The following is a 25,331-nucleotide window of genomic DNA, read 5'->3' on the forward strand; positions in this document are numbered from 1 at the left end:
TCACATGTCTACAACTTTGTTCATGAGGCTATATTTGCCTGCTGCTTGGAATTCCTCTTTTTGCTCCCTTTCATTGAACTTATTCATCTTTCATACCAGACTGGGTTTCATTTATTTATTAAACTTATTTATTCAGCCATTCCTTTGTTCATTTATTCATGAAATTTGCCTCTAAATAGGAACATTCTATATTCACACATTTTGAAACCTAAAGAATACAGGCCTTAGCGGTGCCTGGCTGGCTCAGTTGGTAGAGAATGGAACTCTTCATCTTGGTATCATGAGCTCAAGCCCCACGTTGGCTGTAGAGATTACTTAAAAAAATTAAATTAAAACACTACAAGCTTAAAAAAAAATACAGGTCCTATTTCTGAACAAAGTTCTAGTAGTTACAAATTACAAAATTTAAGATTTTTGTTCATTTGAGCCTTCCTCTCTTGCGTCCTTTAGTTCACGTTTCCCTTGCTCTTTATCTTGTTTTCCTATATGTTTATTATCTGTCCCCCTTGTTTTGTCTTTTACTTCTACACTAATCTGAGTTGAATCATTAAGACTCCATATTTACCTCTTATATTGACATACCACATTCAGCCTTTTTATAAAAGTTTATGTTAATGAAACTGACCAGCCTTTAAAATGTTGCACACATAGCATAATACTAAATGAAGGAGTTTTTAACTGAAAACTGAAAACACTGAAAAGTTTTTCAGTTTTTAACTGCATTTTTTTTTCATCAAAGCTTAATCAGGAGGGGTACCTGGGTGACTCAGTCAGTTAAGCACCTGACTTTTGGTTTTGGCTCAGGTCATGATCTCACGGTTTGTGGGTTTGACTCCTAGGTTGGGCTCTGTACTGACAGTGCAGAGTCTGCTTGGGATTTTCTCTCTGCCTCTCTTTCTGCCTCTCCCCCGCTCCAGTACATGCATGCTCTCTCTTTCTCAAAATACATAAAAAACATTTAAAAAAAAAAAAAGCTTAATTGGGATATTGTAGTGTCAATCAGAAGAGAGGGGTGCCTGGCTGGCTTAGTCAGTAGAGCATGAGACTCTTGATCTTGGGGTCCTGAGTTCAAGCCCCATGTCAGGCCTACAGCTTACTTTTTAAAAAAATTGGAAAAAAAAAAATTGGGGAACCTGAGTGGCTTAGTCAGTAAAGCGTCCGACTTCGGCTCAGGTCATGATCTCATGGTCTGTTGAGTTTGAGCCCCGCGCTGTTCTCTGTGCTGACAGCTCAGAGCCTGGAGCCTGTTTCGGGTTCTGTGTCTCCCTCTCTGCTCTTCCCCCATTTGTGCTCTCTCTCTCTCTCTCTCAAAAATAAATAGAAGAGAAAAAGAAAGTTCTAACTTATACAATTATTCTTTTTATTTAAAAAAATTTTTAAGTGTATTTAAACTTAAATAAACTGTCAGCGCAAAGCCCAATACAGAGTTCAATCTCTTGAACCGTGGGATCGTGACCTGAGCAGAAATCAAGAGTGGGACGTTCAACTGACTGAGCCACCCAGGTGCCCCGAAGTCATGTGAGTTTAATGGAATTTATAGCCCAGTGTGTCTGGGCTGGCATATGCCTCTCAACTAAAAGAACCTCAAAGTGTAATGACCACATTGGGTCTCTTTGACTCTGTTCTTGCGGCTTTTTTACCTTTTCATTCCAAATTGTGAGCTATACTGGGCATGCACTGTCATTTCAATAATCCTTCAAGGATAAGATTTTGATTTGGTTGATTTAGGACTGTGCTTGCCATCCATTTTACTTTTGAGTAACTTGATTCTAGCCATGACTTTGATCTTCTCTTTCTTGGACTTCAGTTCCTGCATGATTTCTGCCTTTAATTTCTGTCTATTTCTGTTCTCTAACAAACACTAAATAATTTTTAGAAAGATTCATGAGCATGTTTCAGGGTACTTTTATCATCTTAAGAGAACCTGTACTTTTGTAGATGATTTCAGATCATATTTTAAAAGTATTAACCACGAAGGGCACCTGGGTGGTGCAGTCGGTTGAGTGTCCAGCTTCGGTTCAGGTCATGATCTCGCAGTTCGTGAGTTTGAGCCCCGCTTCAGGCTCTGTGCTAATAGTGCAGAGCCTGGCACCTGCTTGGGATTCTGTCTCCCTCTTTCTCTGCCCCTCTCCCTTGTATGCACGCTCTCTTTCTCAAAAATAAAACATTTTTAAAAATGTAAAAAAAAGTATTAACTGAAAGAATAAACTCACTTCCATGTTACTCTTGAGAAGACACATAAGAGACATGTGCTCTGTATAAAAATATAACAGGCAATCCTTGATTTGCAAACCACTACACCCACAAACAATTCACAAACATAGGGTTTTATGGCCAGTGCTCTAACTTGAATAGCTAGGGCTTTCATTCACTTAACTGTTCTTTAAATTCTACTGTCTTGTCCCTGTTAAGATTCAAAGGTACTAAAGTGGATTTGGGGTTTGAGCTCTTTGTAATACATCAAAAATTCTATAGATTAAATAATCTGCTTATTGTTTCACAGAGGTCATAAGAAAAAGAGTCACCAATTACTCTGAAGCAATGCAACTAACAACATCAATAAACTTTTGAAGTCCAACTCACTTGCAAACTGATGCTACATGTACAGTTAATGCTCAGTCATTATAATAAGATCAGTGAATGCCAACTCTGGATAATGAATGTATCTCTTTTGCAATTCAGTTCCATAAAGTATCAAAAAGAGGAGGTAGGGACAGACATATCTACAGCAGTTCTACAGCTAAATGTGTTCTAAGGCAATATATTTCTTCTTCAATTATGTATCAATTAATAAGCATTTTGGTAACTTTACTCTTTTGCTACTATTTAAACTACAACTATGCAAACAAAGATTAATAAAACAAAATGCTTCATCTTCTAACTGTATTTTTATGTTTAGATGGCATCATTCTCTCCTATATATTCATACATTTGCAAAACACTAATTTGAATAACATACAAATGAAAATTCTTAGAGCCAGTTAGGGTGGAAACATTAACAAACAAACAAACAAACAAACCAACCTTGTAGGTGTTCAGACTCCATTTTCTAACAAGCTCTAACTTTTCCATTGCAGGATTTTTTATTTCATCTGCTAGAATAACTGGTCCACCTTTGGTCTGTGTTCTCTGGCCACCTGCATGATCATAACAAAAGACAAAACACAAACCAGATAAAGACAAGTAAGTAAAAAACCAAACCACTGATGCTTATTCAAGTTAAACTAGTTATGCATTTAAAAATAAAAAGGTTTTGACAAAGTGAAGAACTCAAATTTCCTGGAATCATTGAGAATAATTTCCAAACACTTAAAAAACATTTCTGTCCATTAAATGCAAATGTTATGTGGCTTGCCTGTCTTAAAAAAAAAAAAAAAAAAAAAAAAATGTTGTAACCAAACTTCTTTTCTAAGTAAGCTCTTTACTTCTAGAAAACAAAATTTTGACAATTACTCTTATAGCCTCATGACCCTAAAAAAACTGTGCCAGTAAAAATCTGGAAGGCTATGAACTCTTCACAGTGATCTCCTTTCATCATACTATGAAGAACAGAGCAACAACAGAATGTTACTATAATTTTGGAGGATTTAAAAATATAATCCAAATTTCAAATAGTCATTAAAAATATCTTACCACCAGTATGAAAGGCTAGGCTAAAACAAGGTCTACATTGTACCTCCTTTTTTTCTCAAGAGACCACCCACCCTCCTGCAAAAAGCCATAATTAATACAGTATAAAGCCCTGACAATGTATTGCTACAACAGCTAAGAAATTATGACATAAAAGCAACTCTGCACCTAAATAGTTCCTATAATAAAATGTTTTTCATAGAAAAAAAATAGTTAAATGCTTAAGATACTAATGACTTAGAATAAAAATTTTCATAATTTAAAGAGAACAATGAAACAAGGAAAAGAGAAAAAGTTCTTAAAAATGGTTTTAAACTCAGAGTCAGCAAAAATTTCTTTTCTGACTTACTCTTATAGTCAGACCAGCCTTTGCCACAACTTTACCACAACCTCAGATCAAGAACGGTATGCAAAATCAAATACATGCAAGATGTACAAAATCCTCATGGAAATAAAATACAGAATGTTAAAGTTTCATATGTTAAAAGAAATATGTACTTCAACTTTTTCCTGTTTGTACAATTGAGCATATTAAAGTATAGAACAAATTCAATGCAAAGAAATGCATTTTTCCCAAGTGTTTTTCACTGGCAATAACTGGTAAATTACATATTCTTTTGTTGCAATCTGCAAGCTATTTGTAAGCTGTGGTTGAAAATAGGAAGACACAACATTTTCCACTTGACCCATTCCAAATAATGAACAACCCAATTGTTGAAGGCTCCTTTTTTGTTGAACTGAAAACAGAGTAGAGCTGCAAAGCGGAGAGGATCAAATAAGTGAATCTACATTTTATAGAGCAAAGAAAACATGATTTAAAATGAATCAAATTTTACCATGTTTTTAAATCAAAGGGAATTAAATTTCAGGTTTAAGATAGTTAATAACTTTGAAAAGCCAGAAAGATAGGGATGGCTAGAAAAGATTATTTACATTATTGTTAAAAAAAGAAAAAAAAGAAAAAAAGCAGCCACCACAAAAGCCAGAATTACACACACCTAAGAATATAAAGCAAGGGATTATGAAACTGAGTGAATTAGTTTAGTTTCAGAAGGAGCAAGAAGGGCTTTATCCAATCAGTGAGTGCAGAGAATACCTGCAGGAACAACTAAATCACTTCCTTGTTGAGCCAGGCGACTAGCTGCCACCCTGCTAGGAGACATAACAGATGGCAATGGTGGTGCCGGGGAACCTGAAAAGGGTAGACATTTAACTGTGAAAACTCTTTTCCTCCTCCACATGTTGTACACTTTGAATATAGGTTTAATGACATTTCCGTTAAAATACTCAAAAATGAGGATTAAAAATTGGAATTAATATAGTTTGCTTTCTTGCAAGAATGGACTAACAATAAATGGGTGCTACCAGGCTGAGTTCTTGTAGAAACTTTTCATGCAACTGTTGAAACCAAACAATACACAGAGCTATAGGAAGAAACTTGGCAAGACCTCGCAAAATCAGGACTTTACCTGGGTTCTGCTATTTCCAAATCACTTAACAGAATGTGGTTAAAGTTCCATAGTTGAACGATTTAAAGCTTAAGGAAATATTTTGTACATCGTTACTCCTACATTCGAAGGAAAGCTCTTTAAGTAAAAATCCAAAGGTATGTAAAAATGTATCAAAATTATAACTAAAATTCACAAAAATGTGAATGAATCACAGCCTTCACAGGAATTATAGCCTAAAATTTTACATCATAAATCCAATAGCACATAGTGTAGATCACTGCTATTCATACTATGGATGCAAGGGACCTATATCAATTATTTCACCTGAAAGGTCATTGAAAATGCAAAAACTCAGGTCCCGCCCTAGACCTACTGAACTAGAATCTGCATTTTCATAAGATCCTTACGTGATTTGTATGCATTCTGATGCTTGAGAAGTGCTGATATAAAGTGCTATTCTAGCTAATCATAAGAATGGAGCTTTTATTTTTTAAAAAAAAATTTTTTTTTCAACGTTTTTTATTTATTTTTGGACAGAGAGAGACAGAGCATGAACAGGGGAGGGGCAGAGAGAGAGGGAGACACAGAATCGGAAACAGGCTCCAGGCTCCGAGCCATCAGCCCAGAGCCTGACGCGGGGCTCGAACTCACGGACCGCGAGATCGTGACCTGGCTGAAGTCGGACGCTTAACCGACTGCGCCACCCAGGCGCCCCAGAATGGAGCTTTTAAAGCATAGCTGTGACACTCCACCGCATCTACTGGTCATCAGTGGGCATCTGTAAGGTTTTTGTTTTTTGGGGTTTTTTTGGATAGTATTAATTTTTTCATTTAATTGTTTTTATTTATTAAACAAATAAAATTTAAATATATATTTAAGGTGCACAATGTGACGTTTTGATATGTGTATACGCTGTGAAACGATTACCACACAAACTAATACACCTATCACCTCTTTTGCTTTCTCTTGTCTAGTGAGAACATTTGAGATCTATTCTATTAGCAAATTTCAAGTTTCTAGTACAGTATTATTAACTATAGTCACCATGTTGTGCATTAGGCATCTATAGTTTTTTAAAAGCCACTCAGATTATTCTCTAACTCAACCAAGTTTGAGAACTGAAGGGAAAAAAAAAATAGTATTTTAATCAAACACAACTGAATTTTAAATTCTTAACTCTGTGTTTGAAATTCTGGCTCTATTTACCACATAGTATCAGGAATATGTTAGCAAATTAGTTAATGTCTCTGAGCCTTAGTTATCTGCAAAGTGAGAAAACGGACTATCCAACATTGTTGATAATGTCCAGTATTAAACCAAAGAAAACTTATAACTTCAACTGCTTTCTTTATTTTAAAGTCTGAAGGTCGTACATCTTTAAGGGAATGATAATTGAAAGCTGAAAAATTATTAATGTCCTTCAGTATTCAGTTGAAAATATTTTAACACCCATAAGCATCTTTTATTTCAGCTATACTCTCTTCCAGTTCTCTAGAAATCAATCAAATTTATAATTAAAATTTTCTAATAGTACAGAAATCAAGATCAAATTTCTTTACTTAGAGTTAGTAATAACTGGTTATATTCCAGATATACTAAGATCTGATGGAGAAACAGTCACCACTTTTAATAATAAGAAAACCTTAAAATGAACTAGATCTAACATTAAAATCCAAACAATAGATCGAAATAGACTAGCATTACCCTTCAAAGTGAGAGATATTTATCTCTTTAAATCTGCCGAACCATAAAATTTAAAACTAGAAGGAATGACAGAAATCAACTAACTCTGACATTAAACCACAGAAGAAAACCCAGAGGGGTTAAAACAGCTTATCGGAGACTCAGATGTTCTGAATTCACACCATAAAAATCTCCATTATTAAATTCAATACAGGAAACACTGATCCATAAGTTACTTGTTGAGTTAGAAGGCATTTAAATAGGTTATCCAATCCAATCACCATTTTAAACAAAGACTATCTCTACTCTCCAAGGCACAAAGGTTTCTATCATAGAAGCAAGCGTTAAATAAAAGACAACTACTGTAGTTCCATTTCTTGATCCCTGAACAGAGCTCCGTTGTTCTGGTTATTACTGTTTATTAACCTTGCATAAGAAATAATCCCATGACACAAAAGGAGATGTGTATAATATATGCAACAAATGATACAGAACTTTGCAAACTAAGATAGCCAAAGCTATGGTGCCCCGGTAACTGGGTACTTCAGCCTTCTCATTTTACTTTCAAGGGTAATTATCACTTCTCTGTATCTTCAATATTCTTTATCTTCAAATTATCATTTCTATGTAACTTCAACCCTTTAAACCACTAATTTAGATGAAGTTAGCTACTAAAATCATTCACTATCCAATAAAAAATAATTCTTAAAAAGCAAAAATCTTGCTAATGGGACTAAATTTGGGGAATTAGCTCCATTTCACTTCAACAACAGAACTCTAGGAATATGAATATATGTATGTAATGATCGATACCCCATTAAAACAAAACTAGGTACCAAGTATACTTCACTTTCATGAGCTTTGATTTATTTATAATTTCCTTGTTATTAATTTTGCAATGTATTTGTTAGGTAGATTTCAATAATTGTTGTTAGGCTAAACTTAAGTATCATTTCTCCTAAATTTGCTCTAGAGATGGAAAAGTAAATGGTTAATACTTTTCTTGGAGCAACTATTCAAGTAATAAAGTCATTGTTATCATTCAAGTAATAAAGTCATTGTTATCATTCAGTCATTTTTCCAGAGAGCTAAAAAAACAGCCCCAACTCCTTTAACGTTTTTTTCATAAGATCTATTTCAGAAGTTTTAATCATGTTACTTTTTCTCATTCCAATTTATCTGTAAATACCTTAAAACAAGTACACTTAGGGGAGCGAGGGTGGCTTGGTAGGGGTTGATTAAGCGTGTGACTTCAGCTCAGGTCCTGATCTCATGGTTTGTGGGTTCGAGCCCCATGTCAGGCTCTGTGCTGACAGCTCAGAGCCTGGGGCTTGTTTCGGATTCTGTGGTGTCCCCCCCCCCCCTCTATCCCTCCTGTGCTCTGTCTCTCTCTCTCTCTCTCTCAAAAATAAACATTAACAAAACAAAACAAAAACAAAAACACAAACAAGGGACTTAAAACAACTACAACTTGAGGTGCCTGGGTGATTCAGTGGGTTAAGTGTCCAACTTAGGCTCAGGTCAGTGATCTCACAGTTCATGGGTTTGAGCCGTGCTGGGCTCTGTGCTGACAGCTCAGAGTCTGTAGCCTGCTTCAGATTCTGTGTCTCCCTCTCTCTCTGCCCCTACCCCACTAACACTGTCTCTCTCTGTCACTCTCTCTCAAAAAAACAAAAACTACAGCTTTTTTTTTTAAAGTTTATTTATTTATTTTGAGAGAGACAGAGCACTGGAGAGAGCAGGGGAGGGGCAGAGAGGTGGGGGAGGGAGAGAGAGAATCCCAAGCAGACTCCACACTATCAACACAGAGCCAGATCTTACAAACTGAACCATGAGATCATGACCCGCACTGATATTAAAAGCCAGACACTTAACCGATTGAGCCACCCAGGCGCCCCAAACAACAACTTTCTTTAAAAAAAAAACCCAGAAAACAAAAACTACAACTTTCTTGTAAGTGCTTAATTAATCTGCATATGGTAGAATGATTATCTTTTTAATATACACATCAACAATGTAGTTTATTTTAAAAAATGTTTTAATAAAGTCAATTCAAAGAGACATACATTATTGCCATTATCAGGAAACATATTTTTTATTCCAATCTGAAGGACTAGTATGTATCAATAAGAAAGTGAAACTGATCAGCATTTCCATGCTTACACTCAACAGTTTATAATGGTCAATTTCAATCCTTGTATAATATTTTTCTACTTAAGGGAAAAGAGATTAACCCAAACGTCAGTTAAATAATTTCATTGGGAATACTTAAAACACCTTAATAGTAAAAGTATTCTGGGGGGTGCCTGAGTGGCTCAGGTCATGATCTCACAGTTCGTGAGTTCAAGCCCGCGTCCGGCTTTACGCTGACAGCGTGGAGCCTGCTTGGGATTCTCCCTCTCTTCTCTCTTTGGCCCTCCCCTTGCTCTCTCTCAAAATAAATAAATGAACATTAAAAAAATTTTTTTGGGGGGGCGCCTGGGTGGCTCAGTCGGTTGAGCGTCCGACTTCGGCTCAGGTCATGATCTCGCAGTTTGTGAGTTCGAGCCCCGTGTCGGGCTCTGTGCTGACACGTCAGAGCCTGGAACCTGTTTCAAATTCTGTGTCTTCCTCTCTCTCTGCTCCTCTCCTGCTCACGCTCTGTCTCTCTCTGTCTCAAATAAATAAATAAATAAATAAATAAATAAATAAATAAATAAAATTATTTTTAAAGTATTTTTTAATTCTCTATTGACATTTATTTAAAAAAAAATTTTTTTTAATGTTTTATTTATTTTTGAAACAGAGAGAGACAGAGCATGAATGGGGGAGGGTCAGAACGAGAGGGAGACACAGAATCTGAAGCAGGCTCCAGGCTCTGAGCTGTCAGCCCAGAGCCCGACGCGGGGCTCGAACTCACGGACCGCGAGATCGTGACCTGAGCCGAAATCGGACGCTTAACCGACTGAGCCACCCAGGCGCCCCTCTCTATTGACATTTAAATTTGAAAATTGGTGACTGGTCCAAAACTGGTCACATTACATAAAATAAGCCTTTTATCTTTAAGTACTCATAATTTTAGGCACTCAGTCAACCCTTTCAAAATCAAAGTTATCCCCTAGATAACCTAGATAAGAATGCCAGAATGCTACATAATGACTACTGAGATATGGACACATATGCTCCCTTTCTACGGTTTTATTTCTCTGAATATAAGGATGAAAAAAAACCACTTAGATAGTCCATTCACTTTACAGCCTAGAGTAGAGGTTGTTATTCTGGATTCTTCTAAATGCTTATTTTCAGGACCCATTTAGGAAAGAATATATTTCAAAACAGAAGTTGTTTTTCAATAAAGTACTAGCTATTAGTATAATAAAAATATAGAATACTATTTATCTACAAGAGGGCTAAGGATTACAAAGATGCCGAGAATTTTTTCATTTTATGAAATTATAATGAAGTATTAAAATATATTTCACTGAACATCGAATGTAGCTACTATTTTTAACTATAGCTCTGTCAAGAAAACAATCCATTTTTTACATCCAAATGTTTACATGGTTTTACTTTCACTCATGTGAAAATGAAAAAAACACTTGAAAAAGGTTATCATAGGGAAGAGTATTAAAAGCACATCACCTTTTTCTTTATATACATGAAATGGGTGTAGAAAACAGTTAACATGGCAGGTCTGTTTATCCTTAAAAAGACCAGCTTACAAGATTGGCCCTTGGTTGGCATTCGGAAACTTTTTTTGAGGCGGGGGGACAATTCCCTCCATTCCTCGAATGGTTAAGACTGGCTCACTCTGCCTAAACTATTTATACAAACAATGTGGTTTATGCTAAACGCCTTTTTTTCTTCTAGGAGTCTGGAATCTTGGTACATGCTAGGCAGAGGGTGCCTATGCAAGCAATCTCCAATAAAAACACTGAGCACTCAGTCTTTCCTGAGCTTCCCTGGTTAGCAACGTTTCGTACACGTTGTCACAATCTGCTAGGGGAATTAAGCATAATCAATGACTGCCGACTCATGTCCTGTGTGACTGCACTGGGAGAAGACCCTTGCAAGTTTATGCCCAGTTTTGCCAGACTCTGCCTCAGGCATCCTTTGCCTTTGCTACTTGTGCTTGGTATACTTTCCTTGTAATAATCATAGTCATGACTATGTACGGAGTCCTGTGAGTACTCTTAGCAAATTACTGACTCTGAGGGTGGTTTTGGAGACCTCTTATATGGAATGTATAATAGGAAAAATAAAAGTTATTTTTCTAATTGCTTTGAAACAGGAAATATGTACTTATACAAAACATTGACTTATTGCTATAAATTCTGTAGTTAAAAGCTAAAATAGTTTAAATCTGCATTTTGGATATAACTTTTTGAGTATTTTAATATTCTAAAACCAATCCTTTAATAATCAGTGAAATTATGCATATTGATTTATTTATATAAAGAAGACTACTAAGACAATTCCTAGATTGTTTAAATTGAAGAGAAACAGATTATGCTTATAAAATCAGTGTTTTGTCACAGAATTAAATGACTTTACTATGGTTTATAAATGAAGGTTGCTTTTGATGCACTTCTCCCATCCTCCACCCCAGCCATCTTTAAAAATACATGGGCTCTTACCTTGAAATGCTCCTGCTTCAATAACCCCCTCTTTGGTATTGTCAAAGCCATGAGATGTAATTTGGGTTTCTGAGAGACCAAGTCCAGCTGGTAATGAACGCTTCAGATCCTTGGCAACATTTGAATAAAAGAGAAAATCTTCATAAAAAATCTCACACCATGTAGCAGTTCAGCATAATGGTGCCCTTTTAATCACATCTTCAACTATCTTTTTCTCTATATGTGGTATTCTCTCATGCTGTCGTAGCATTCTATAATGATGTATAACCAGCAGCAAATTCAGCAAGATTTGCTATTAAGAGGTATAGTGAATGTCAAATACAAAATATTTGTTATTCTAGAATTAAGCAACAGGCAGATATCAAAAATTCAATTTTCAAATTTCTAAGCTACTGATACATCAGAAAAATCATTTTAAAGGACAGAATTAAGATGACTAAAAAGTCACTATTATGTAAAAACTAACTGATGTCTAATACAATCATGAGCCTGGTCAATATAAATAAATCATTCACTTGCAATATTAATTTTCCTTTGATTTCAAGGTTATCTAGGTAATAAGCAAGGCTTCTTGGATTTCAATCAGGGTGGGGAAAAAGAAATCTTCTGCTATTCATTTTATGTTAAATACTGACATTAGTCAATCCAACTGCAGACTGGCTTATAATTGGAAGCTAGCTGTAACAAATACAACATTCCACATTCAGTCTTACAGTTTAAAAAAAAAAGAGAGAGAGAAAGCCAAGAAATACAGATGTCCAAAATTTCTTTATTTCGTCTGGCTTGGATATGAGGAATTACCCAATTTTCATAATCAGTCTATGAATGGATTCCACTGGTTTCCCACGATAATGACAAATGATGCACTAAAACATAAATATGTCTTTTGAAATCTTTAATACAGTACCATATCACATATAATGTAGTTATAATTTGAAAACTCAGAACTAACGTTTTGAATTTTCTAATTGGCAAAGTCAAAATTTAACAGATACAATCTCTCATAACTGGCATGTTGTTGAGAGGGATTTTCTTGAGAAGCTCATTAATTTTGTCTAGGCAATTATTTGATTGGTGTGATGGGCCATGAATTAATAAATAATGAGGTCGATTCTCATCTCATCAAACATTTGATTGATCAAATTTATCATTTACCATTTATCAAACAGGTAATTTGACACAAGTAACTGTCCTCTCCTGTGGTACTTTCAACATCTCAGCTAGCTTCAGATACTCCTGATATTCCTCATACAACATCTGTTATGTTCTATTGTCTCCTTTGCGGATTCCTCCTCATCTCCTCCAAATTCTGGAGCATCCCAGGGTTCAGTCAGAGGACTTCTTCTCCTATAGTCTCTTCTTGGGTGACTGTATTGATTCTTCTGGCTTTGAAAACCATCTATACATTGACAACTCCCAAATTTAGGTGTCTTACCTGGGCCTCCCTCTTTAACTCCTATATATCTGATCACATACTTTTATTTCAACTTGGATATTAAGTAGGCATTTCAAACTTGGTATGTCTCAAACTGACTGATTCCACAGTAAATCCCCAATGCCCAACAGACAAAACAAAATAATGGCATCTTTATTTTCCCTCCTTTCCGTTAAACAGCATCTCTACCACCAAAATCTTAGGAGTTATCTTCGACTCTTTCTCTCAAGTCCGTATCCAAACCATTAAGCAGATTCTATCCGATCTACTCTCAAAATACATTCAGGATGAAAGCAATTCTCACCACCTCCACTGCTACAACTCTGGTCTAAGCTAGAATCATATTTCGCCTGGATACTCTAAGAGCCTCTCAACTGGTTTCCCTGCTTCTATCCAAGACACACACCTCTAACTGCACACATCAACCAAAATTAGCCCCTGTACAAAAACTCTCCAATAGCCTCCTATCTCACCTAATGTAAAACCCAGACTATTAAATGTTCTCAAGGGATTACAGGATTTGACTTCATCTCCTACCAGCCTCAGTCTTACAGCCACACAGTTCCTTCAAAAACAATAAACCTATCTTTGTTTCAGGGCCCTGTACTTCTGTTTTTTCTTCCTGAATGCTTTCTTGTACCTGACATCTATAGGGCTTGCTCCTTTAGGTAGAGAGGCTTTCCCCCTTGAGCAACTCTCACAACCTCACACTGGAACTCCCTATTCTGCTTCCTCTATTTTATCCTCCTCAGAGCAGTTATCACTCGGTAACATATTACGTGTATTTGTGTTTATTTTTACCTCCTCTTTCTATATGCTGTAAGTTTCACTAGAACAGGGATGTTGCTTAGTTTGTTTACTGCTGTATTTTTAGCACCTGAAATAGCGCCTGGGATGTAGGAGATGTTTAATAAATATTGTCAAATGAATAAATGAATTTGTTGAATGAACTAAAGGACTTGTGACTCAACACCATATAGATTAAGAAGCTGCTACAGCAACAGGTTTACTTTAAAATTTAATTTAATGAGTATCTGCTTCCTCTTGCTGTATGTTAGACTTTCTGCACAAAGAAAAAGGTAAGGTACAGCCCTTGCCTCATTGGAGAGACAAGATATACAAATATTAATGTAAAAGTTGAACTTGTCGCCAAAGTAAAGACAACAGGTATCAGAGGAATTAAGAAGAGGGACTCAATCCATGAGAACCAAATAGGAAAAGAGAAAGTTCTGCATGAGCTCTGGAACATAAAGGATTTATTTATTCATTGTCACAACATTTACTGAACACCAATGACAGTCACTGCTCTCGACACTACAGATGGAGCGGTGTAGGAAACAGTCTCTGTCCAAATCTGACTCTCATGGGGGGAGGAAGGAAGACTAGCCCGATAGTAAACAAATAAATGCATGCCATGTAAGGAGTGCTGTTAAGTAACAAGTAGTAAATCAGTATGTTTCTTTTTAAGTCAGGATAAAAGGGATACAGAGTGACAGGGAAAAGGGTGCTACTTTGGGTTGGGTATTGAGGGAAGGTCTCTCCGGGGTAGTAAAATGTGGGCAGATTCCTCAAAGAAGTGTGAGCGAGTGAGCCATGTGAGTTTTAAGACACAATTCCCTTATCAGATATATGATTTGTAAGTATTTTTTCCCATTCTGTGGGCTGCCTTTTTAGTTTTTTCATGGTGTTCTTTGAAGCATAAAAGTTTTACATTTTTATTAAGTCCAGTTTATCTATTTTTTTTCTTTTGTTGCTTGTGCTTTTGGTGTTCTAGAACTAAGAAACTAAAGTACCTAATCCAAAGTCAGAGAGTTATACCTGTTTTTTCTTCTAAGAGTTTTATAGTTTCAGCTCTTATATTTAAATCTTTGATCAATTTTGAGGTTCCTTTTTTTTTAAAGATTTTATGTTTAAGCAATCTCCACAGACCCAACATGGGGCTCAAACTCACAACCCCAAGATCAAGAGTCACACGCTCCACTGAGCCAGGCAGGCGCCCCTGGAGTTAATTTTTGAGCATGGCGTGAGGTCCATGTCCAGTTTCATTCTCTGCATATGGACATCCAGTTGTCCTAGCACCATTTGTTGAACACTATCCTCTCCTCACTGAAAATTCCTGGCACCCTAGCTGAAACTCAACTATGAATGTAGAGATCTGTTTCTGTACTCTCAGTTCTGCTCCACTCACCTATGTCTCCTTATGCCAGTCCCAACCTGCTTGGATTATTGTAGCTTTGTAGTAAATTTTAAAACCAGTGAGTCCTAAAACCCTGTTCACCTTTTTCAAGACCCTTTTAGCTATTCTGGATCCCTTGCATTTACATAGGATCAGTTTGCCAATTTCTACCCCCCCCCCCCCCCCCGCCCCCGGCAAAATCAAACTAAACCAAACTAAACCAAACCAAGATTCATTAGCAAGACCCAAAGAAACTGTTCGGTAATCCAATGAAAGTGACAGGTCTACCCCCAAATAGAAAACTAATTAACATCAGTTTTACCAGGGACATCTCTTTGAATTGGCCTTAAAAAAGGTGCCTACTCCAATAATTTGTTATCCAAGCAAAACTAGAACAATTTTTTTTAATTTTAAAAATCTTATTTGTAATCGTTATGGGGACAAACAAAAAATAATAAACATTAAAAAAACAGCACAATAACACAATAATAAATACAAGCAAGCCACAAAGATTTAACCTTGCTTTCTCCACCCTAATTAGAATCCCTCAAGGAATTATCTTTTGAATTTTGTACAGCATATTTTAAAGATGTTTATCAAGAGCAAAGACCCTTAAATTACTTTTTAAAGATTGTCACAGTCTCATCAAGAACCAACTATTACTAGAAACATGAAAGACCTGGAAAGATAATTCAGACAGACCAGCTTTCCTATTAAGGGGCTATATGACCCTGGGCAAGTGCTTAAAAACTTTGTTAGTCCCTGTTTGCTCAGCTGTAAAAAGAAGCTAAAAATTACCTCAGAGTTCTATGAAAATTTATGTGAGACAATTAATATAAGCAAAGCACCTCGTACATATTTTTAGGCACTCAGTTAATGTTAGCCATCCCTCTCCCCTACTACAATCATATTTATAACTAATTAATGCTATTGCTAATAATTAGAGTGAAAAACATTTCGTGAACACTTCCTATGTGCTAGGATTTGTTCTAATCACTTTAACGTACAGGCAGTCTTCTCTCCGCATGACAGTGCAGGACCGTAAAAATGATCAAGCAATTGGTACTATTACTATTTCTCAGATGAAAAAACTGGGACACAAAAATGTGTCATTTAGTTACTAACTAGCAATATAGTTAGGGCTAGGCCTCAAGAAACAATATTAACTGTAATGTAGAGTAAATGTAAAGAGCTACAAGCAATTTGTTAGAGACTTAGAATTCATTAGCTCCTATTGTTTTCAAAAAGATTTAAAGAAATACCTTTTAAAAGTCACAATTTCAGAATCTGAAGTTTAAACACTAATGCAAATACATTTTCAACTTGTAATTTCCTAATAGCACTAAAGAAATGAGCTCTTTCGTTCCTTTTCCCTTTTCCTAATGCCACTTAAAACCTCGTCACAGGACAATATTCTTTTCATCTGAATATTGTTTTGAAGAGTACTTAGAATTAAAAAGAAAAATAATTACACTCAGTTTTATCTACTTCCCATTTTTAAACCAAATCTGAGTCTGTTCATTTCATGGAATAAATTATCTTTCCAGTTTATTTTTTAATATACTAAATCCGTAATTTCTAGGTTTTAAAAAAAAGTTTATTTATTTATTTTTGAGAGAAAGCAGGCACATGTGAGTGGGGGAGGGGCAGAAAGAGAGAATCCCAGGCAGGCAGGCACTGTCAGCACAAGCCAATGCAGGGCTTTAAGTCACAAACCGTAAGATCATAACCTGAAGCCGAAATTGTACACTTAGCAGACTGAACCACCCAGGTGCCTCCAGTGGTTTCTAATATTTTTTAAATATTAATGATCCTTTTATTAATATTTACATTAAAACCAGACGATCTTTTCTCTCTGAAAGACAAATCTATCACTTACAAAATAAATACTGCCAAACTACCAAGACATTTTTTAAACTTTGCAAGTTTGGTCATTAAGCTCAACTATTTTTGGAATGGTTTCCTTGAATGTTGCCTTGCTCAAAGTCTTGACAGCTTTTAGCTCTCGCTAAGAAAATAAGTATCGAAGACATCCCTCACAATATGAGGAATAAAAACATGCATGCAAACAAAATTAAAATGGCATACAGTAGGTACAGGACAACTGTGTTTGCTGTATTCTTGGAACTTATCTGAAAGAACATTACTCATTTTAATCATATGTCCTGTCCCAAAGTATTGTGTAAATTCCCAGTAGAGAGATACAGTGTAGTAGTAGTTGGTAAGAGGTTAAACAGTAAACATGATGGATATCTCAGACTACCTAAATTTTCAAGAAGGTACAGGGATGTCTCCCATCTTGTCAGGCATGGCCTCTAGAAGAAACTCCTGGCTGTCTGAAGATATTACATCTCACTCAGACCCCTCCCAATGATCTCCCAGGGGTCCTTTACTCAACAAACAAAAATTCTTCCAGAAAAAACCTTTATGTAAAACAGCTGTAAAATCTGAAAAGCACTAAGGTCTTCCTAAGCCTAAACTGTCACTAACAAAAGGAGCCTAACCAAAAGTGGTACAAATGGGTCCGTTCAGATTCGGAACAGAATTATCATTTTGATAGTTGTCCAGCAGCTGAATGCAACACAAAATAATATGGGTTATGTGAGGGGGAATGTATGACTTGTAAGATAACACACGTAAGTATTTTACGTGTTTGTTGACTTGTTTTTGTTTTTTATAAAATACACACTCTCTAGCTAATATAGTTTAGCCTCATAATTCACAAAAACTTAAAATGTGCCTTTACATGATCTTTAATTCTTTTTAAAAGTGTCTTACATAGCTTAGTAACTATTCAAATGTCTGCTACTGCATTTACCCCTATGGTTTCCAGAATGTATTTCAGAGACAATGAGCCCACTATAACCAACAACATAAAATCCCTAATTTGCATTTTTATGTCACTGACATTCAATTCAAAGTTTAGGACTTAGCAGAGTCATGCTTAACAAGTACACAATAAAATGGAATAAACCCAAAGTTAACTTTCTGTTCAAGCACTAGGATAATACTCAGCATTTAATACTTTTTAAAAATAAATTTTCAAACAATTAAGCTGAGACAAAATAGAATGCTTTTGGCAAAAACGTTTCATGTATGTTTCAAGTCCTTCTGAGAGGATACAAAATAGTATCTGTAGTAACAGCTTCCATAAAGCTGTGAAGGGATGGTAATTTTCCTCCAAAATAACTTGCCTTCATTTTGCATATTTTCACAAAGGTAAGAACAGGAATGAGATTAAAAACATAACTTTAGAATTTATAATTTAGTTTGGTGATCTACTTTTGAACTGAAGTTAGTGCAAAACCAATATATAAAGAACACAAAATGTTTAGCAAACTTGCTTTAAAACACACATCGTTAATAAGATGCACAACACTACAACAGATAAGCAGAACTAGAGACTAATTAATCCTCCTCTCTTCTCAAGAAGGGGAAATCTTGAATAAAGGAGTGATTCTCCAAAGTGTGTACTGTAACCACCAACAATCTGTAAGGATTCTCCAAGTAGTCTACAAATTACACGAACTCTCTTCTCCCTTAGTTTCCTTACACTACATTCTCCCAATTTTCCTCCATCTACTTCTGTAAAAATGGCTTGGTTTTCCTTACTGCTTCTAGCTTCTCCACAAGAGAGAAGTCTCACATTTAACTTCTCTACTTCCCTTGGCGACCTAACCGATCCATCGCCTGTGTCTCTAGTCTTGGCACCCCTGAAATTCATTCTTCAAACTGTAGACAGAGATAGCTTTCTAAAATGTGACTCTGTGGGCACCTGGGTGACCCAGTCGGCTAAGTATCTGACTTCGGCTCAGACATGATCTCGTGGTCTCTGAGTTTGAACCCTGCATCGGGCTCTGTACTGACAGGGCAGCACCTGGAGCCTGCTTCGGATTCTGTGTCTCCCTCTCTCTCTGCCCCTTCCCCGCTCACCTGTCTGTTTCTGTCCGTCTCTTTCTCTCTCAAAAATAAAAATAAACATTAAAATTTTTTTTTAAAAATGTGAATCTGATTGAGATACTTCCATTTTTATGTCCTTTAGTGCCCCTCCCCCATTGCCTTTTAGGTAAAATCCCAAACTCCTCAACATGATTTTAAGGTGTTGCAGGATCTGGTCTCTACTTAACTCTCTAGCCTCATTTCTCACACATCTGGCCCCACAGTCTCCACTTCAACAACAGCAAATTTTCAATTCTGCAGTTTCACACACTTTTCAGCTCATTATAGTTGCCTCTGATGGGAACACCCTTCACTTTTCATTTGGCCAGCTCATCCTTCAGATTCAGCTTGCCTAGCAATGCTTCAGGTAATCTTTCCATACTCTTCCTATCAGTTCTCAGACCATGCTATACTTGGACTAGTATATTACTTTTCACATGATATTAAAATTAATTTGTGGGGGTGCCTGGGTGGCTCAACTGGTTGAGCATCTGACTCCTGATTTTGGCTCAGGTCACAATGTCATGGTTCGTGGGATGAAGTCCATGTTGGGCTCTGCCCGGACAGTGCAAAGCCTGCTTGGGATTCTCTCTCCCTCTCTCTGCCCCTCCCCATCTCGCATGACCGCATATGTGTGCGCTCTCTTTCTCAAGATAAACATTAAAGGAATAAAATTAATTTGTAAATTAATTAATTTCTATATTCTCTCTTCTTGCAGACTGTAAAAGCTTTCTAAAGATCAGGATGCTTATCTATCTTGTTCCCCTTTAGTATTCATTCCTAGCGGTTAGTAGATATAACACCAATATATTCATTTACTAGCAATTTTCTCAATTTATGCATCTTATCTCATCCCTCAAAATGTATAAAACCTTCCAAAACATTTACATAATTTTTAAAGAAACAAATTGAAAAATTTCTGTGAAATGTTCTATGAATTTTGGTAATTTAAAATCCCCTTTGTTGTTTTAACAGCTGCCTATAAAGAGTACCCACCAGAAGCAAAGCTATTATTCAAACAGATCTCCACATCCCCAATCCTACTATAAACATATTGCAACATCCTTAACATCTTCATAGTGACCTCTCTGCCTCTCCACAATTACTTCACGTCAAAGCTGATTATTCTCCAACATGCTATTTATCAAGTGAGTAAAAGGCAGGGTTAGCATTTTCTCAGCTTTCTGCTGGTACTTCTAAATTTTTTTTTTTTTCAACGTTTTTTATTTATTTTTGGGACAGAGAGAGACAGAGCATGAACGGGGGAGGGGCAGAGAGAGAGGGAGACACAGAATCGGAAACAGGCTCCAGGCTCCGAGCCATCAGCCCAGAGCCTGACGCGGGGCTCGAACTCACGGACCGCGAGATCGTGACCTGGCTGAAGTCGGACGCTTAACCGACTGCGCCACCCAGGCGCCCCTCTGCTGGTACTTCTAAACTACCAGTTCTCAAACTTTAGTTTGGGTAAGAACCACCTGAGACCGTATTAAAATTCAGATTCTTCTCAGCTGTCCATTGTGATCTCATGAAGTTGGAGTGCGAAGTCCAGGCACCAGAATTTCAAACAAATAAGCCACATGATTCTGATGCAGGTAATTCTTTGTCTACATTTTGAGGAACTCCGTTACGTAGAACAGTTTTTCCATACTTGTGTAATACACAGACTCCCATCCCGCATTTCCCTGTGGGCCACACTACCTCATTCCCCTCTTCTCCACCTTAACATTCTCATCTATCTTCTTTCTAGTTAATCCCAAATATTTATTGAGGGCCTTCTGCTCTATCCTTAATTCCCACCATTATTCTCGGTGTTCCCAACCTTTTGCAAGCCATCGGGCAGTTTCAGAAAATGAAATGATTCCTTGTTCAGTCTGCAATTCTTTCCAAACTGAAATATAAGGTCCAAGCTGAGTTTTCATAGCTCATCAAAAAAAACAATGTATAATGTCACGGTATGTAGTCTGTTGCTTAACTTTTTTTAATACAAAGTATCAATTACTTAAAATGAAATAAAATCTATTGCATGAGCTTGCCTACCTATGTTGATACAGAATAATGGGTTGTAGTATTAACAATCTGTCAAAGTGTATGATTTTTTTTTCCCCTTAGTATACTTGTAGGAAGCCTAAAGTTGGTAGTTTGATACAGGTTTGGTAATTTGTAGGGGACAAAGGGCCAAAAAAAGTGTGAGGACAAATAAAAGATATACTAGACTAACATAGTAACTCCAACCTACTCTTCTGTCTCAGATTGCAGTAACCTCTACATCTCTAATGCCTTTCATCCTTCATGCCCCATTTTACTTCAGCCACCAGAACTCCCACGGCCGCTCTTGGGAACTTGCCATCACTCAGGAAGCAACACTTCTGGAATTTTAAGTCTAATAACTCTCTTTGTGGTCACAAGCTCCTGTATCTGTTATTCCACTTGATCAAGTTGGCAAATATGACGCATCCATTTTCTCCATTTTACACACACATATACAATTCTCAGTCTCCTCTCTCTCTCTCTCCTCTCTCATTCATTCCACAAACATTTAACAAGAACTTACAGAATTACTATCTTTTGATGGTTTACTGCCTACCTCCTTGACCTCATCCCCATCCCCAAGTCCCCTTAGTCTAGATTCTAAGTAGTAATGAAGTCTGGTAAGAATGAATCACATACCAGCTTGCATCAAGGGAATGCTGAATTCATTCAAAGGCTTATCACCGTGGGAATATTTATACGTATCTACATTCAAAACAATTCCTTCTAGAAATAAAAAAAAATATGACAGCATTTGCTTATAAACAGAGGCAGAATCTATCTTCTAGGCACAATATGTCATAATTAAGATAGATAGGCTTCAGCCTCTCATTAAAAATTATATTTATTCATATTTTTTCAATAGAAATCCTAATCTAGAGTTAATTTAGTAGACTTCTATATAATGCACATACTTTAAAACTTAATTTGTGGCAATAGTACTAAGAATATATTCAATACTTTAATATTTTGAAGTAAATATTAAAATGAATCTAGGGGCACCTGGGTGGCTCAGTCAGTTAAGCGTCTGACTTGGGCTCAGGTCATGATCTCACAGTTTATGGGTTTGAGCCCCATGCCGGGCTCTGTGCTGACAGCTCAGAGCCTGGAGCCTGCTTTGGATTCTGTGTCTCCCTCTCTCTCTGCCCCTCCCTGCTCATGCTCTGTCTCTCTCTCTCTCTCAAAAAATAATAAAAAGCACTAAAAAAATCAAAAAAAATGAATCCAGATTTGCATGGGTTAAACAATCCTTGAAAAATATTTGCCATACTTCTAAAAGGGTCCAAGCTATACATTTGGTAAAAATTGGTCTTTGGAGAAAGTCTCCATCAAATCAATGTTGCCACTGACAGAACTCCTAAATTCTTCAGATGTGAGTAATGCAGAAATGTTATACTGAATAGTATATAGTACGGAGACAAATGGTCATCATATGCTATTGAAACTCTAGTGTAGGATGGCTGAAGTAGAAAACATGTTAAATTTTAAGTCTTTATACTGGAATCACTTCCTTTATTGAGCAACTACTGTGAATCATAAACTGTGCTGTGTGCACACAAGCTGCCCTAAAGGTGATTTCAATCTCTTAGGAAAAGCAGATAAGTAAATGGACAGTTACAACACTGAGGGGAGGGGAGGAAATCTATATCCAAAACAAGTGTTCTGACAATTCCTATTCTTATATTCCTTTCCAAATCTTCTCCAGACTGCTAGAGTTCACTGTCCAGACTGATATGTACAGGGGAATGGAAAAACTACTTAGTTCAATAAAAGCATTAAAGAGTGAAACAACAATAACAACAAAGACCACATACACAAAACTTCAACAACAACAACAACAACAACAACAACAACAACAACAACAAGTACAACAACAGCGATGATGCATGCTGGGAAATTAAGGACACAAGATGGATAGATCAAGTCCAAAAGCAGTACATCTTCCACAAAAGTCTAGAAACATGTTTCTAGTCCTGGCTTTAACATGTGTTTATTCATTTACTCATTTATTCACCAAACATTTATTTATTTATTTATTTATTTTTAAATTTTTTTAAATTTTTTTTTTTTCAACATTTTTTATTTATTTTTGGGACAGAGAGAGACAGAGCATGAACGGGGGAGGGGCAGAGAGAGAGGGAGACACAGAATCGGAAACAGGCTCCAGGCTCCGAGCCATCAGCCCAGAGCCTGACGCGGGGCTCCAACTCACGGACCGCGAGATCGTGACCTGGCTGAAGTCGGACACTTAACCGACTGCGCCACCCAGGCGCCCCTTCACCAAACATTTAAATGAAAGCCTCAATGATCTATTATGTGGCAGCACTGTAGATAAGGTAATGAATGGAAACATTTTTTGCCCTCACTTTCCTTACAATCAAATCACACAAGCCTTTGGTACGGCCAGTTAATCTGGGTAATTCCATCACAACCTCAAGGGCCCTTTTCCTCAACTGTAAAATAAAGTAGTGGAACTCAGGGATCTCTAAACTAAAATCCTGTGATTTAACTCAAAACTTGTAGACCGGGGGTTTTTAAGACCCAGGAAACTAAGGATCCATAGGCAGGCTTCAGTTTAGGGAGTCCTAAACTCCCTAGAACTAAATGCAAAATTTGGTAGTTTTGTATATATGTGCATTTTTCTTGAGGAAAAGGTCCATAGGTGGAAAAACAGAAATTATGGATTTTAGTTTTGGGCCAACCACAGAAAAAATTTTGTTTCAGTGATATATACTAAGGTAGTTTCCCTATCTGCCAAGTATAACTTAATTAACAAGAAATTTCAACTACATGGAACTGATATTTGCTTCTTCTCTTTAATTCATGGCATGAATTTCACGATTTTAATATTTTGACCAGCACTTTAACAGAATTATAAATAATATGCAGTTTACAACTCAAAGAATAATTTGTATTCTTCAGAGATTAAACTTTACTAATCTTTAAAAAGGAATTTTTATTTAGAAAAAAATATTTTTGCTGTCAAAAACTGTGATGATACTAAGATTCTTATTCTATCCTCTCTAAATCATTGTTGCTCCTTGTCTTAAGAAAAAGAGTAATAAACCTCAAAATATTAACATATGTCAAGTTTCTACCAGGGGATTTCTAGGACCAGTTCTTTCATTATAATCTCTATTAGAATGTGAATGCTAAGTTAGAGTCTAACCAGGGCCTCTTGTAGGACAGACTAAGAGGGGAAGCCAAATTAAAAATGAAACCTCTGCAGTGAGACACCAAAGCGAGGACAGAAACATTTAGTTTCGCTGCCTGTGCCACAGTGACACCAACTGGTCAGCCAGGATACAACGACTTAAACTACCATCTTCATTTTATACAAGACTATTTTTTAGAGTACATTATGCAGTTAGGTTGTAAATAAAAACCAGTATGTGGGGCGCCTGGGTGGCTCAGTCGGTTAAGCATCCGACTTCAGCTCAGGTCGCGGTTCGTGGTTCGAGCCCCGTGTCGGGCTCTGTGCTGACACCTCACAGCCTGGAGCCTGCTTCGGATTCTGTGTCTCCCTCTCTCTTTGCCCCCTCTCCTGCTCACGCTCTCTCTCTGTCTCTCAAAAATAAATAAACGTAAATAAAAACCAGGATATGATTTTAAACAACAAACAGGTGTAAAAGGAAGATGTATATAAGTAAAATACTTGAGCAAACTCTGGTTATTATCCAGTTTAATATGAGACCTCTTTGCTAGTCTATAAAATACAGTCTAACGCTAAACAATACATTTTAACACTTATTTTCCATATGAATTTTCATCAGTAATAAAATATAAACATGAATTTCAGGCTAAATGCAATTTTCCTTTTATTTCTCAGGAAAACAAAGGAGTATGCTAAAACTGAAGTAAACATATGCCTAAAAGATCTTGAGTATAATTTATTCAAAATGGTCAAAAGTTGCTTTTGAAACATTATTTTCACTCGTGGTGAAAGGGATCACACAGCCAATTTTATTTTAATTCAACATATCAAATAAGAGACTCTTGTGATACATATATTTTTAATAAGAGCAGATACAGAAATTTTATCCTGTTGAATTTCTTTAGGGAGGTGAAGTGGGGTATACTACTTGAAGTAGATATTGTTTATTTCTAAATTATTTATTTATTTTTAAATATTTATTTATTTTTGAGAGAGGGAGAGAGAGAGCAGAGAGGGCCAGAGAGAGAGGAACAGAGGATCTGAAGCAGGCTCTGTGCTGACAGCACAGAGCCCGATGCGGGGTTCGAACCCACGAACCGTGAGATCATGACCTGAGCTGAAGTCAGACACATAACCAACTGAGCACTTTTATTTTTTATTTTTAGATAGAGAAAGACTGCATGTGAGCGGGGAAGAGGGGGAGGGAAGGAAGGGAGGG

The 25,331-nt window shown here is 36.6% G+C and overlaps 1 protein-coding gene across 9 annotated transcripts in view; it reads right to left on the bottom strand.

Moving 5' to 3' along the window:
• The window catches only part of ARFIP1 (ADP ribosylation factor interacting protein 1), a 129,752-nt gene that overhangs the window by 49,950 nt on the left and 54,471 nt on the right, over window positions 1-25,331 (bottom strand). For 7 of the 9 annotated variants that reach the window (XM_058721149.1, XM_058721154.1, XM_058721151.1 and 4 more), the window contains 3 exons: window positions 11,381-11,489; window positions 4,727-4,822; window positions 3,025-3,137 (listed from right to left, as the gene is read on the bottom strand). In XM_058721149.1, coding sequence (XP_058577132.1) covers window positions 3,025-3,137; window positions 4,727-4,822; window positions 11,381-11,489 — 318 coding nt within the window. The remainder of the gene's footprint in view (window positions 1-3,024; window positions 3,138-4,726; window positions 4,823-11,380; window positions 11,490-25,331) is intronic. The other 2 variants (XM_058721153.1, XM_058721152.1) reach the window with 1 other exon arrangement.

This window comes from Neofelis nebulosa, chromosome 3 (genome assembly GCF_028018385.1).
Source record: "Neofelis nebulosa isolate mNeoNeb1 chromosome 3, mNeoNeb1.pri, whole genome shotgun sequence".
Lineage (NCBI taxonomy): Eukaryota > Metazoa > Chordata > Mammalia > Carnivora > Felidae > Neofelis > Neofelis nebulosa.